At 40.6% G+C, this 16,183-nt stretch overlaps 1 protein-coding gene across 3 annotated transcripts in view; it reads left to right on the top strand.

The window, feature by feature from the left end:
* CADM2 (cell adhesion molecule 2) overlaps positions 1–16,183 on the top strand; it is an 844,740-nt gene that overhangs the window by 445,052 nt on the left and 383,505 nt on the right. For 2 of the 3 annotated variants that reach the window (XM_061627959.1, XM_061627961.1), the window contains exon 2: positions 14,553–14,579. The exons of the other annotated variant lie outside the window; for it this stretch is intronic. In XM_061627959.1, coding sequence (XP_061483943.1) covers positions 14,553–14,579 — 27 coding nt within the window. The remainder of the gene's footprint in view (positions 1–14,552; positions 14,580–16,183) is intronic. 3 annotated transcript variants of the gene reach the window in all.

Consider the following 16,183-nt stretch of genomic DNA (forward strand, 5'->3'; position numbering starts at 1 on the left):
ATTATTTATCTTTTGAAAATGAAATCAGTACTATAACAAGATAGATTTTAAAAGATTTTGAAAAATATTCCCCAAAACATGATGTCCTTTGTAGTCATGGAACCACCCAAAGTACACAGAGTTTATGTCCATTGATGGACTTCGATATTCACTGCAAAGGCAACTCTGTATACCTCCATTATTTCAAATCATGTGCAACATTTTTTAAAAAGTCATATGAATTAGAAAAAAACCCAAAGCCCACTTTTGTCTTCTAAAGATAAATTGCAAAAAGAGAGAGAGAGAATAGAATTGTAGAGTTGGAAGGGGCCTATAAGGCCATCGAGTCCAAGCCCCTACTTAATACAGGAATCATAGTTAAAGCATACCCAATGGTTGGCTGTGTAGCTGCTTGAGTGCCTGCAGTGTTGGAGATACCATCACCTTCCTAGGTAATTGGTTCCATTGATGTACTGCTCTAAAAATTAGGAAGTTTATCCTGATGTTCAGCTAAAATATGGCTTCCTGTGACTTGAGTCCATTATCCTGAGTCCTGCACTCTGGGATGATCAAGGAGAGATCCTGGCCCTCCTCTGTGTGACAGCCTAGAATTAGTACATTTAGTATTCAGACTTACTTAAAATAAATCAACAACTGTCACAAAGATTGTAGTATGCAATTCTAATCAGTTTGGAGGGGGAGGATGATCAAAATAATGGAAATACAGGATATCTGAAAATGCAAAGGACAATAAAAGGGTAATGTAAAGTGAAAGCATTCTGCCACATAAAATAGAATAAACTATAAAGCAGTCTGCAAACAGCTAGAAGTAGATACGCCATTTATAGCACAATCCTATACATACATACTCAGGAGGAGGTCCTATTGCATTTAATGGGGCTTACTTCCTGGTGACTGAAAATACGATAGCAGCCTTAATTGCTCTTTAAGTAACATTACTAGTCACCACAAAAATTAAAGAAAGATGGAATAATATAAGAAACAGAATATTTTATACCAAGCAGGAAGGAGCATCAAACTTGGTCTGGTGCTTGTAATGAAATACACAGAGTACTGAAGAGGTTCTGTCTGGCAGAGAGATGGATAAATCTGGTGGTAACTAACACTGCTGTAGCCATTTCCCAACTTCCAAAAGATGTCAGACCATCTACCTGACAAAAGCGACTGAGTTTTGATTGGGGAGAAGCCTGTTTGTAAGTAGCTATAATACAGGGGTCAGCAACTGAAGATTTTCAGTGGTGCCCACAGCCAGTAGCCCAGAATCTGAGCTTTCTCCTTTTTTTTAAGTAAGTCTGTAGCCCTGCTAGAAAGAAAGCTATGGAGCAAAATGGGCAAGTACCCTTCTAAGCTATTTCTGTGAAATGACCCTGCCTAGCTGCTCCTGCCTTTCAGTATTATTAGCCAATAAGTGATGTCAGAGGTGTGATTAATGTTGTTTAGACACCAGACAATAGGAATCCCTGGGGTCCTAAGGAGGTGTTGTTTTGACCTTCCTTTTAGTGCATTTTTCCTGCTTCTGTCTTTCTTCCATTCTTTGGAATTTCCATAGTTTGCCTTTCTTCTTTTTCCCAAACAACCAGGATGCATCTTTCCTGTGCTGTGTTCACCTGAGATCAAATAGCACCTAGATTTTCCCCCCTGCAAATACTACTACACAATAAGTGTGGTTGAATGTTAAAGAATCCCCCTTTCCCCCCAAAAAGGTGGAAATGTTGCAATGTGAACATGTTGCAAAGAGGCTTAGGCTTGTCTCCTGCATTGCAAGAGCTAAAGACCAGGAACTCATTAAGAATTAATTGTATGGTTAACCTACAGTACAATAGCATACATGTCTACTCAGAAGTAAGTCTTTTTGTGTTTAATGGGACTTACTTCCAGGTAGGTGGGTGTAGGACAGCAACCTAAACCTTTGGTTTAGGTTTGTCATTGGGGCAAATCAGGTTTCTTGTGCCTTTAACAGCTGTATGGCAGGCAGAAATTCTACTGATAAATTTGGAATGGAATAGTATGGAAATACAATGATGGTAAAAGCTTCATCATGACTATGCTCTAAGTTTGTGTATTGTCACACATCCCATGGCAGCCTTTTTGTCTCTGCTGCCTCAGCACTCTCTCAAAATTTGAAATGTGCCATCTGGTCCAAAAAGGTTGGCAACCCCTGCTCTGATAGAATAGACAGGTTATTTTTGTTGTTTTCTTGAAGCAACATTCTGCCTCATCCATATGTCTTCTTCCTTTTTTTTTATTCTTAATAAACTTCATAAAAGTTGGTTGTTGAGGTCTTAGGGGCACTAGTGCCAAAACTCCCAGGGTTATTCCAGCCCCATACTTGCCTAGTCACTTGGTTTCTGCTTCATCTGTATATGAGTAGGGATCATCACAACTTGTTCATTTGTCAACTCCTTCTCAAATATGGTTTTCTGCAAACCAGAGAACTGAGTTCTTTGGATCTGTGTTTCTTGAACACCATTCTCCCATGCCAATTAGCAAGCTGCTTTTAAAATTTTCAAAAGTGGTATGTGGTGTGTAGAGAAGGGAGGATCTGTTAATTTTAGTTCTCTCAGTTTCTCATTTTTTCTAATATTAGAATCAGTTCTCCACATTTCTTCAGCATTATGCAATTTTGTTTTTAAATCCTCATGAAAATTCTCCAGTATTTTAGTGTGAATTTCTTCTAATAAATACATTTTTTGTAGGGAGTTTTGACTAATATGCACATTTTGGCAAGCCATTTCTCATCATATAATGCGTTCTACATGCTATTTTCTTTCACTTATATGTTCATTTTTATGCACATTTTCCCCTAACCCATACATTTTTGTATGCATTATTTGGTTGGCCACCTACATCACAAAATTAGAAACAGTGTGAATTTTGGAAGATTACTGTGTTTCAGTTCTCATTGTTTTGGAAAGTGAAAATTAGCTAAATTCTGCTTGAAATGTGACCTGAATCAAAATTCTCACCCATCCCTAGTGGTATGTTATAGACAAGAAGACAAACATCCCACTGGATAATCCCAGGGCCTAAAGTAGTTCTTTGGGTCCAGCTGTAGAGCACTTTAACAGATATATATGTAAGAGCACTTTAACAGTGATATATCAGAAAAGTGATTTTTTCAAATTCATCCTGTCAAAAAAAGGAACTAGTTCCAGTTCAAGTTCATCTAAATGAATGCTTTAATTCATAATCAGTTCATCCTTGTCCCCCCAAAAACCAAAAAAGACAACAAAGCCCCTACAGCATTCAGAATGTACAAGCTGCTATGCTGAAGTAAAAGGTCGAAAAGTAAATTGGGATGGCACACAAGTAATAAGGTGTCTGACAGACAGAATGTCGACAGGTAACACTTTCCCTATATTTGTATTTCTATACTAGAAAAGGTTTACCCTGTTTAATTTGTGTCAGCCATGTAGCTGTTAAAGGCACAATGCATCATTAATAATAATAATAATAATAATAATAATAATAATAATTTTTTATTTCTAAGCCGCCTATCTGGCCGAATTAATGGCCACTCTAGGCGGCGTACATAAAAATTAAAATACAACATATAAGTACAAATATAACATCAGTCTCTAATTAATCCACCCCCCCACATCTTTACAAACTAGATTTGTTTCAGCAGGGAAGATACAGGAAATGCCTTGTATTCCAGTGGGTAATCCTCCTTAGGGACACCCACACCTGCTTATCTGCCTAATAAGCCTTAGAATCTTGCCTCCACATTTTGCTTGTTAACAGTCTCTGTAGATATCTAATTGCTTTTTCTTTTGCTGCTTTTTTTAAATGAAAGCTAAGAGTGGTCTCCTGCTGGGAGGAGGGGGAAGGAATGAACATGAAGATGAACTAGACATCTTTCAAAGTTCTACCCTGAAATAAACTTAATTTGCTTTTAGTTCACCTGGCAGTTATGGGAACTACGTTCAGGTGTAGTTCAGAGTTTTTTTAAAAAACAAACTACTGGTAAGAACAAAATATGAACTGTGAATTGCAGATTTCTTTGCCTTAAAAGAGTTTTAGGTGGTTTGTTTGGTTTGGTTTGGTTTTAAGAGCAAGCTTCCAGAGGCACACATATTTCCAAAGCAGCCTGCACTGGTAATAATTTGGTGGTACTGAAATATATCAATCAAGTTTGAAATTTGGTAAGCCTTCATTGTCCTTGGCCTACTTTCAGGATCAGAATTTATCTGAATTCTCTTCAATCTAGGCAGTTTGAAGTTCAGTATTCATAACAGCTCCAGATATCCCTGTGGAGAGTCAACCTGGCCAGCCAGTTGTTTCCCGGCCTGGTGCTTCCCCTCTTCCTGCGCCTGCGTCACCTGCAGGCAGATGTCTTCTCTCTGAGGGGGAAGACGGGACAGTAACGGGGGCTCTGCCTTCGTCTCACGCTGGGAGGTGAGTGCAGTGGAAAATTCAACAGATACAGTTGAGATGGAGTCTTTGCCTGCACTTTTGCCTAACAGTGACAGCACACAGAAGCAGGGTTCCCTCCCAGCCTTATTTAAGCTGAGTGTGTGTGAGGGAGCATTTATTGAGGCAATGTCTTAGTGCAGCAAAGTTGTGCCTAGTTAGAACTAGAGAGATGCTGGGTTCTGAGTAAGCCATAGCATTGAAACTTTTTGTTACTGCAATAAAAGAAAAAAATACAGCCATTTCTGAGTCTGAATTCTTCAAGTTTGGGCAGGACAGATGTTCTTTAAGCATAGTTTTACATATGTGAATTTACTTGCTTCATTAGATGAATAGAGAAATCTATGTGTGCAAGGTTTGACCTCCCCATATTGGGGGGGGGAAATCCTGAAGTTTTCAGAAAGGAAATGCTGTTCTTTTTTTTTCTGAAATGGAAATGATGGGGGGAAATGGGAAATTGGTTCTTAAAAACCTTGTGAAATATTTCCTTTTTTAGCATGAGTGATATCCCTATTAAAGTAATATGTTAAAAATATTGTTACATAGCCAATATGCATTGCTGCAAATCTTTTAAATCCAAAGTTAAAAGTTAGCAATGTTGGTGATGATCACATTGCTTCAATGTTTGACTGGATAACGAAATAAGGAACATAGCACAATTCTGTACATTTCTACTCAAAATACATCCAGCTGAGTTCAGTGAGGCTTTGTCCCAGGTAAATGAGTACAAGATCGCCACCTTACTATTATTGGCAGAGGTGAATGGAAGAATTCCACGGTCAAAGTTTGTCAGTACAGAATGAAATTATTCTGCTTATCTTTATATGTTCATCAGACCATACACAAACCTCTACAATGAGTTGCATATTTGCTACCCTAGAGAGCCTTGCCTGGCACTGACATTGCAGTCATTTTTTTTTAAAAAGCAACAGGCCACAGACCAAAACTCTCTTATTTACCCTGTTATTTTACATTGATAACATTTTAATGTAGTTCAAGCATTTTATCTCTCTATGTATGGATGTGAAAGTTGGATAGTGAAAAAAGTGGATAAGAGAAAAATCGACTCATTTAAAATGTGGTGTTGGAGGAGAGCTTTGTGCATACCATCGGCTGCAAAAAAGACAATAATTGGGTGTTAGAACAAATTAAACCCAAACTATCATTAGAAGCCAAAATGATGACATTGAGGTTATCATACTTTGGACACATAATGAGAAGACATGATTCACTAGAAAATACAATAATGTTGTGAAAAACAGAAGGGAGTAGAAAAAGAGGAAGGCGAAACGAGATGGATTGATTCCATAAAGGAAGCCACAGACCTGAACTTACAAGATCTGAACAGGGTGATTTATAACAGATGCTATTGGAGATTGCTGATTCATAGGGTCTCCATGAGTAATAATTGATTTGAAGGCATGTAACAACAAAATGAGCATTTTATCATTATATTTTATATGATGATAAAGATATAAACTGATAGTACACCACCCTGAAATCTAAATAGGATAAAGGATGGTATCTAAATGTTTCAAATAAACAAATACATTTTAAAAGGTTAAACACTACCAAGAACCTGTTTATGGAAGGTAACTTTTTGCTTTGACTTACATTGCTATCCATTCACATCAAGTTTTCATTCCCTCTTTCTTGTTAGAACAAATTCAGACTGTCTCCTCTGAATAAGGCATGCATGCAATATAATGGGTTGTATATTTCAATGGCTGTAAGAACACAACACAATAAATAAATATGAACAAGATATGAGCTTCAAGACAAAGAAGACTAAAACAACATTTATAGCATCCCCCATTGTTGAGGCTCTAGGCCTTTCAACATCCTCACAGGTTTGGAACATTTGTAGACAGACATGGTTTGAAATATAGCATAATTTAATCTAGTTTTTGTATATATATATTGGAAGGTACAAGGATAGACATATGTGGCAAGTATTCAGCATTTAGCATAATTCACAGTCATACAATGATTTATACAACAAGAAATTTCTCTTTTTAATCTAATTAATATATTAGTAATGCATAGACTATAATTTCAGTAATACAGTCTGTCATATAATGAAAGTGAAATTGCATCTACACACCTGTGACATCAACCTGACAATTTATAGATGGGAAATATTTACTAAACTGTAATGGTTCTAATAACATTCCTGGGCTCCTTCTGGGAGTAAGGGTGGGATATACATTTAAATCATCATCATCATCTTTGCATAGGAGAAAAGAGAACACTGTTAATTAGATTGCTCTGTGAACTTTGACAGTTGAATTACAATTTGACCATTCCGTCAATTGAAACATTTGCAAGTATTGAACATGACATTTCTATGGCACAGATGACAGTAATGTTCATTTAGACTGAACATGCAGAGGATTGTAATTGGATTAACAAATTTTGTAACCTGGACTAATTCCAGTTATATTTGCAATCTTTTTTGTGTGTGTTTCTTTTATTCAGCTATATTGTTCATGTTTGACCAAAGCTTTACCTTTTATCTTGTTTGGGGCACAAATAGACCATGCATCTCATGACACAGTTCATCAAACAGGATATCAATTTGAAATTATAATATGATAGAATCCTATGCTGAGCCTCCATTCAGGTTGCACAAACAGAGGATTATATCAAAGCACCATCCTGGCTCTGGATACTCAGCTGCAAATTGCAATTATGAGGAAGAGATAAAGTTTTCTTAAAAGCAAGATGGTATAGTGAAGCTGCTATCCTGTGCTTAGTTATCTGGAAGTAAGTTCTGTTGAACTCAGTGAAGCTTATTTCTGATAAGACATGTGTAGGATTGTGGTGTGAAAGGCCTACAATCAAATAGCCCTAAAAAGGTCTTTTCACTTGTCATAGTAACTGGTTATAAGTGATTAAGTAATTATAAATGAAATAACAACAACAATTATTATTGTTGTTATTATAACAAGAAGAAGAAGCGGTGGCGGCGGCAGCAGCATTGGTGGATGGATGTGTATATTTGTTTTAATTTTATCTTAAGAACTGCCGGAGGCTGGGTGGAAGAGAGAAATATGGTTATTATAATGAGAGAAATAGTATGTCTTGGTTGTTTTATGTTTTAATGGTGTTTCAGGATTAAGTGGATATCTACAGAAGCACAGACAGCCTGATGTTAGGGAGGTGCTGCAGTATGTGCTCCTGTTGCTGCACTGTTGATACCTGTTCAGTAGTAGTTCCGAATTAAATTACTGCTTAAATTCAGAGTAGTATTTTACTTCTGTTTATATGGTGTTGCTTGAATGAATTGATTCTCCTAGGCATACATAGTTGGATTTTGAAAACAAGCATTCTCTGTAGTAGACTTGACCAATACTTGTAACCCTGTTTTTCCTGTAGAACCACTAATAGTGCTGTACCAAAACCTTCTTCTGTATTTTTAAATTATTGTCCATCAGTTAATGAGAATAGAAATTGCAGTCAAAAATTATGAAAGGGAAAAAAACAAATCTATGAAATTCCACCCATTACATTCTCATGAATGGGGTAGTGTTTTTTTTTAAAATGTGATTACCTTACTTTTGAGGTGGCTGAGGAGTGTTTGTGAATGTTGTTGATTTCATTCTATATATAATCTCACCAGAGGTGTGTGCACTCTGCAGTCTTCCCAGGTGCCAGTGCTTCCATCCTGGGAGAAGACATAATGAGATAAAATTCCCATGAGGCTTTTTCTGATTAAGAACTGTAGGCAGCCAGGGAAGCTGCAGAGTGCTAGAGGATGTTTTTTTGGGGGGAAGCTCATACACCACCCATGGCCTCATCCCAACAATAAGGTAAACTCAAAAACTCACATCTGCTGACATTCTAATGAAATTATCATGCCCTGATAACAAGGCAGAAAAATGGAAGCCTCTTTTTCAGAGGAAGAAAACTGGGCATGCAGAAAAACAGCATGATTGTAATACTAGGTTGAGTCCATGACTGAGATGCAAACTTGAAGTTCTCTGTTCTGGGCAAATGGACATAAGTTATTGTTCTCTGTTTCCATTCTTCTCTAACCCCACCATTATTTGTAGACAAATATGGAATGTCCAATTCTTTTGTTCTGAGGTAAGTTGAAAGCAGCTGAAAAATGGTCTACGATTTTGTCAGAAGTATTTATTTATTAGATATCTATCACACCCTTTCTCGCAGTAGGAGCCCAGGGTGACATGAAGCTCTGATCATAGGGAGAGGAGGATTCTGACCATATTGTTTGTTTATTTATTTATTTAATTAATTAATTTGTATCCCACCCTTCCTCCCAGCAGGAGCCCAGGGCGGCAAACAAAGCACTAAAACACTCTAAAACATCATAAAAACAGATCTTAAAATACATTAAAAGAAAACAGCATTAAAAACATTTTTAAAAAACAACTTTTTAAAAGGGTTAAAAACATTATTAAAACATATTAAACAATTCTGACATAGATGCAGACTGGAATAGGTCTCAACTTAAAAGTCTTGTTGAAAGAGGAAAGTCTTCAAAAGGCGCAGAAATGGTGCCTACCTAATATTCAAAGGGAGGAAATTCCACAGGGCAGGTGCTGCCACACTAAAGGTCTCTTTCCTATATCGTGCAGAATGAACCTCCTGATAAGATGGTATCTGCAGGAGGCCCTCACCTGCAGAGTGCAGTGATCGACTGGGTATATAAGGAGTAAGACGGTCTTTTAGGTATCCTGGTCCTGAGCTGTATGCCAAAACTAGAACCTTGAACTTGGCCCGGTAGCAAATGGGCAGCCAAAGCAATTCTTTCAGCAGCGGAGTAACATGTTGGAGATACCCTGCTCCAGTGAGCAGTCTCACCGCCGCATTTGCACCAGCTGCAGCTTCCAGACCAACCTCAAGGGCAGCCCCACATAGAGTGTATTACAATAATCCAGCCTGGAGGTTACCAGTGCGTGGACAACAGTGGTCAGGCTATCCCAGTCCAGAAACGGCCATAGCTGTCTCACCAGCCGAAGCTGGTAAAAGGCACTCCTAGCCACTGAGGTCACCTGGGCCTCTAGCGACAAAGATGGATCCCAGAGCACCGCCAGGCTATGGACCTTCTCTTTCAGAGGGAGTACGACCCCGTCCAAAGCAGGCAATGGACCAATTATCTGAATTATCCAATTATCCGCAGCGCCTCCGTCTTGCTAGGATTCAGACTCAGTTTATTGGCCCTCATCCAGCCCACCACTGAGTCCAGGCAGTGGTCCAGGGCTTTCACGGCCTCTCCTGATTCAGATGTGATGGAGAAATAGAGCTGGGTATCATCAGCATACTGCTGACACCTCGCCCCGTAGCTCCTGATGACTGCTCCTAAGGGCTTCATATAGAACAGCATGGGGGACAAGATGGTACTCTGCAGCACCCCACAGCACAGCTGCCAGGGGGCCAAAAGACAGCCAACCAATGCTATTCTCTGAGAATGACCCTGGAGATAGGATCGGAACCACTGTAAAACAGTGCCTCCAATACCCATCTCACCAAGTCGGCCCAGAAGGATACCATGCTCAACGGTATCAAAAGCTGCTGAGAGATCAAGTAAGAACCACAGGGTCGCACTCACCTTGTCCTTCTCCCTATAAAGGTCATCCATCAGGGTGACCAAGGCCAATTAACTCCCATAACCAGGCCTGAACCCAGACTGGGATGGGTCAAGATAATCTGTTTCATCCAAGAGTACTTGCAGTTGCTGCACCACAACCCTCTCAATCACCTTCCCTAAGAAGGGGGTATTTGCAACCGGTCGGTAGTTGTCAGAAACCAATGGGTCCAGGGTGGGATTTTTCAGGAGTGGTCGAATCACCGCCTCTTTCAAGGTGGTTGGAACCACTCCCTCTGGATCAGACCCCCTCGGCAAGCTTTAATAAGCCAAGAAGGGCAAGGGTTGAGAGGACACGTTGCTAGCCGCATTGTCACAAACACCTTGTCCACATCATCAGGCCGCATCAACTGAAACCATTCCCAAGAAGTTGCAGCAGACGTTGCATTGGACACCTCATTGGGGACTACAGTAGATGTGGATGGGGCATAAAGACTGCTACGGAGGCGAGCAACTTTACCCTCAAAGTGCCTTGCAAACAATTCACAGTGGGCCTCCAAAGGGTCTAAGACTCCATTTCCTGGAGTTGATGTCAACAGACCCCTGACAATACGGAAAAGCTCTACCGGACTGCCACTTGAGGATGCGATGGAGGCAGAGAAGTGGGCCTTCTTCGCCACCCTCACCACCACACAGTAGGCACAGTTATGATGTTTTACTCATGCCCGATCAGCCTCACAGCACGTCTTTCACCACTTGCACTCTAGCCGTTGTCTAGCCTGCTTCATTGCCCTTAGCTCACTGGTGTACCAAGGTGCAAGCCGGGCTCCACAGTGCCGGAGAGGGTGCTTGGGGGCAACCGTGTGGAGAGCCCAACATGCCTCGCTGTTCCACAGTGTGACAAGGGCTTCAACAGGGTCACCTGCTCTATCTACTGGGAACTCCCCCAGGGCATTCAGGAATCCAGTGGATTCCATTAGGCTCCGGGGGCGGACCATCTTTATCTGTCCACCACCCCTGCAGGGAAGGATCGGAGCCACAAGTTTAAACTTCACCAGGAAGTGATCTGACCATGACAATGCAGTGACATCCACCCCCGCTGTCTCCAGACCACCTCTTCCTCAATCTGGAGCAAAAACCAAGTCAAGGGTATGCCCTGCCCTATGTGCTGGGCCAGTTACAAGTTGAGACAGCCTCATGGTTGTCATGGAGGCCATGAAGTCGCAAGCTGGAACACTAGAGGCAGCCTCGGCATGGACATTGAAATCTCCCAGCACTATCGTTCTGGGCTCCTCCAACACCACAGCCGAGATGGTCTCCACCAGCTCAGTCAGAGAAGCTGCCAGGCAGCAGGGTGGACAGTATACCAGCAGGAACCCTAGTTTACTGTCTCCTTTGCCCAACACCAGGTGCAGGCCCTCACAGCCAGGTCCAAGACAGGGTGGTTTCCTGGTGACAGAGATGGAAGTTCTGTAGACCACAGCAACTCCTCCCCCCCCGTCCCTGCATCCTGTGCTGATGCTGCAGCAAGTATCCAGGTGGGCAAAGCTGGGTCAGATCAATCCCTCCAAGCTCACCCACCCAGGTCTCGGTAATACACACCAAATTGGCACCTTCATCCATAATCAAGTCATGGATGAGAGTGGTCTTATTATGTACCGATCTTATTATGTACCGATTGTTCTTTTCCACACCAGTATTGCACTCCATCTGGCACTTATACTGAGATACGTCAAACTGCGTGATGAGTAAGAATGTATGTGATGGGTTCTTCACACAATACTGACACAAGTTGGGGCCACACAAAAAATAAGTACTTTTTCCAGTGGATACCATGCTACTTTAGTAACCATTAACTGTGCCGAAGTGACTTACCAGAAGGTGGGATGAAGTTTTCTTCACCGTTTGTGCATATGAGAGAGTTGTTTTTAGAGAACTTAAACAAACTACTAAGTATTTTATTTTGTTTTATGAGAATTTATATTTTGTTCTACTACTCCAAGGGGAAAAAAAATCTCATTAATCAAACTTATCTTGGTTAACTCTTAAATAAAAATAAAAGAAATATTATCTAAATTCCCACTAAAAGACTCTTACTTAAAATAGGGTTTGGTTTTAGGGTTCTCTGCCCTCTGGCATGTGTTCACTTTGTGCTATATTAGCATCAGGTCATATGGCAAACATTGCTGATCATATTCAACTTCTGGGACTGTTCAAAATGTTTGTTGTCTTTCTTGAAGAAATCATTTGAAATAATCCTTTGTAAATTAAAAGGTTTGTGTAACTATGATTTCAATAATGAAATGTTATAACATGTTCCGGATGGCAGCTGAGGGGATCAAATATATCCTATACAAATACTGTTCTGCAGGAGTGCTGCTAGGTACTTCAAGGGTTGGGGCCACAGGCCTATGACACCAATTTTCATATTTGTATATATATTTCTAGTAAATTAAGATATTGGGTGGCTGGGGTCTCCGTATCACTGCATGTTACAGTGCACCCAGCCACCCAAATACAGGAAATATTTTTTCTTTTTTTAAAAAAATAGGGAGGGGCAGAATATCCAGGGCCCTCTGCAGAAGACCTATGACTTGGGCCTTTGGGCCAGTCCCTAATAAATCCCCTATTCTTCTACCAGGTATTTAGTATGTTACCATAGTATATAAGAACTTGTATGAAGAAACCAATTGGTTCCCCATCGGAAAGGGTATGAAACAGGGGTGTATTTTATCACCCTATTTGTTTAATCTGTACGCAGAACATATCATACGGAAAGCAGGATTGGACCAAGATGAAGGAGGTGTGAAAATTGGAGGGGCAAACATCAATAATTTAAGATATGCAGATGATATCATACTCTTAGCAGACACCAGTAATGATTTGAAACAAATGCTGATGAAAGTTAAAGAGGAAAGCACAAAAGCAGGACTACAGTTTAACGTCAAAAAGACGAATGACAACATAAGATTTATGTAACTTTAAAGGTGACAATGAGGACATTGAACTTGTCAATGATTATCAATACCTCGGCACAGTCATTAACCAAAATGGAGACAATAGTCAAGAAATCAGAAGAAGGCTAGGACTGGGGAGGGCAGCTGTGAGAGAACTAGAAAAGGTCCTCAAATGCAATGATGTATCACTGAACACCAAAGTCAGGATCATTCAAACCATGGTATTCCTGATCTCGATGTGTGGATGTGAAAGTTGGACAGTGAAAAAGGCGAATAAGAGAAAAATCAACTCATTTGAAATGTGTTGTTGGAGGAGAGATTTCTGCATGCCATGGACTGCAAAAAGGCAAATAATTGTGTGTTAGAACAAATTAAACCAGAACTGTCACTAGAAGCTAAAATGATGAAACTGAGGTTATCATACTTTGGCCACATCATGAGAAGACATGATTCACTAGAAAAGACAATAATGCTGGGAAAAACAGTAGGAAGTAGAAAAAGAGGAAGGCTAAACAAGAGATGGATTGATTCCATAAAGGAAGCCCCAGACCTGAACTTACAAGTTCTGAACAGGGTGGTTCATGACCAGGGCCGGCTCCAGACATGCCGGGGCCCTTGGGCACCAGCTTGCCCTGGGCCCTGGCATGCACACATACACGCGTGCATGTGCCCAGTGCCAGCCCCAGACACACTGGAGCCCTTGGGCAAAAGCCTGCCCCAGACCCCAGCACTCCCCTTCCGCGATTCGTGCACAGTGAGAGCTTCAGGACTCCTCCATTCCCTTGCTTAACTTACCTTGTTCTGTGGTTGCGCACACAGTGGTGCCCTTAAGAAAGATGGCGGCTGAGGTTTCCCTAAGGAGCTGAAGCCTTTGACTCTATCTTGGTTCATGGCAGGGATGTGAGCGTGCAGCACGTACGCTTCAGCCCCTTAGGAAATCTTCAGCTGCCATCTTTCCTAAGGGCACCACTGCGTGCGCAACTGCAGAACAAGGTAAGTTAAGAAAGGGAATGGCGGAGCCCCGAAGCTCTTGCCGTGCGATCCGAGGCAGCGATCCTGCTGCAAATTACAGAAGAGGAGCAGAGGGGCCCTTGGGCCAGTGCCCCACCTGGCCGCCCCTTGGAACCGGCCCTGTTCATGACAGATGCTGTTAGAGGTCACTGATTCATAGGGTCGCCATAAGTTGTAATCGACTTGAAGGCACATAACAACATGTGTATTTAGTTAATTGTTTTTTTCTTAATTATTATTATATAAGAAAACATGTGTTAAAGGAACCAGTTGATTCTGATCAAGGTGAAAGTTGTTCTGTTGGCATATTTATCTCCTTGGATTTTTTTGCAGATAGTTTTGACAGTATAATTGGTGGCTAATGGCAAATACTTCTGCCATTATCTATCTTCAGACAACTTTGGCATCAACAAGCAATTGAAAATACCTAAGTTGTTTGACTTGGCAGGTTATGGGTCAGGAAAAATCATACCAGTTAATATAAACAAATAAGTCAGATACTTGGATTTGGCTTTTGTCAAGCTTGAATCAATAGTGAGACTTTCTCCATATTCTCAGTCAGAGCTTCTGACTAACATATCTGTTCTCTTCTCCTCTTGCAATCTTTTCCTTGGTACCAGTGGCTGCTACAAAGAGCAAAGCTAAAGGTGAGTTTCTACTTTCATTCTTGATTTATTCTGCATGGCTTTGCAGTACACATCCCACTGTGATTGCAATTAATTATGCAGATTAGATAAATCTGCATATATCTATTGAATTTGCATGCTTTGCTTGCAGAACTGAAGATGGACATTTTTCCTCATTTTGAAATTGAGCTTTATAATTGTTTACTGTATTTTTATCTGAAAATAATTCAAAGTTCTCATGAATTTCTGAACAAACCCTATCTTAAAATATAGAACATGTTTGTAAGAGATTGCTGCCAAGTTAGAATAATTAGATTGCAAAAAGAGCCCCAGTTCATGATATCTATCTTATTTGTATTATCATGCAGTTTCTGAGCTGTTCAGTTTTTAACATCAATCAGACAGGACTGTGCTGTTTGTCGAATGCTTATTACTAAAAAAAAAAATCAAATAAATAGATCTGTATATCATCTGCATAAAAATGATACTGTGCATAATAATGGCAGGGGGAATGAAAGCTAGTACAATCATAAAAAAGATTGGAAAACCTGAACCTAACACAGAAACTCTGGCCAACACTATTATTTCCAGGAATAATATAAAATAATATTATAATATAATTCACTTGTGGTAGTGAAATTTTTCCATACAGTCCATGCAAGATCCTGGTAGGAGTAAAGTAAGACAGGTGTGTATGAGGAGCAGGAAAGGGGGAGAGTCTGCATGGAATGGGAGAGAGTGTGTTTTGTTATAAGGGAGATGCTCCCTTGTGCAGAAGTAAAGCACACCTTCCCATTTACCTGAAAAATGAAATGGAAATGGACTGCCTTCAAGTCGATCCCGACTTATGGCTATACTATGAATAAGGTTTTCATGGTAAGCAATATTCAGAAGGGGTTTACCATTGCCTCCCTCTGAAGCTAGTTCTCCCCAGCTGGCTAGGGTCTGCTCAGCTTGCCACAGCTGCACAAGTCAGCCCCTTCCGTGTCCACAACTGCCAGCTGGGGGGCAAGTGGGCTTCTTGGGACTATGCAGCTTGCCCACGGCTGCACAGGTGGCAGGGCACGTAACCCCTGAGCCACTCACTGTGGGGGTGATCTTTAGCTGGCACTTGATACCCAGGAGACACGAGTGGGGATTTGAACTCACAGACTCTGGACTCCCAGCCAGGCTCGCCTCCCCACTGGGGGATATTCCTGCACTACATCTAGGTAGACAGTGTCATTAGATGGGGACAGGAGATATGCAAGATCCTACAAGTCTTGGATTGGGAATGAACTGGTGAGGTTTCACCTGCACCTCTGCAGGAAACAGGCAAACAAGCCTAGGAGAAATTATTCTGTTTCCTAACTTCTCAGACTTTCTGTTAAACAAATTTAAGTTGCAATCTTATACCCACTTACTGGAGAGTAAGCTTCATTGAATTTAACAGGCTTACTTATAAGTGGAATGTATAGTATTGTGCTGCTAATGTTGGTTCAGTGAAAATAATATTATATTAGATTGCTTGTTAATAATTACTGGAAGATCCAGCAAGCAATGCATAAACTTCATTAATTTAATGCAGGTGGAAAGATATAACCTCTCAACATATGGCTGATTGGTAAAAGCCTCAACTTCAGCTG

This window comes from Rhineura floridana, chromosome 5 (assembly GCF_030035675.1).
Source record: "Rhineura floridana isolate rRhiFlo1 chromosome 5, rRhiFlo1.hap2, whole genome shotgun sequence".
NCBI lineage: Eukaryota > Metazoa > Chordata > Lepidosauria > Squamata > Rhineuridae > Rhineura > Rhineura floridana.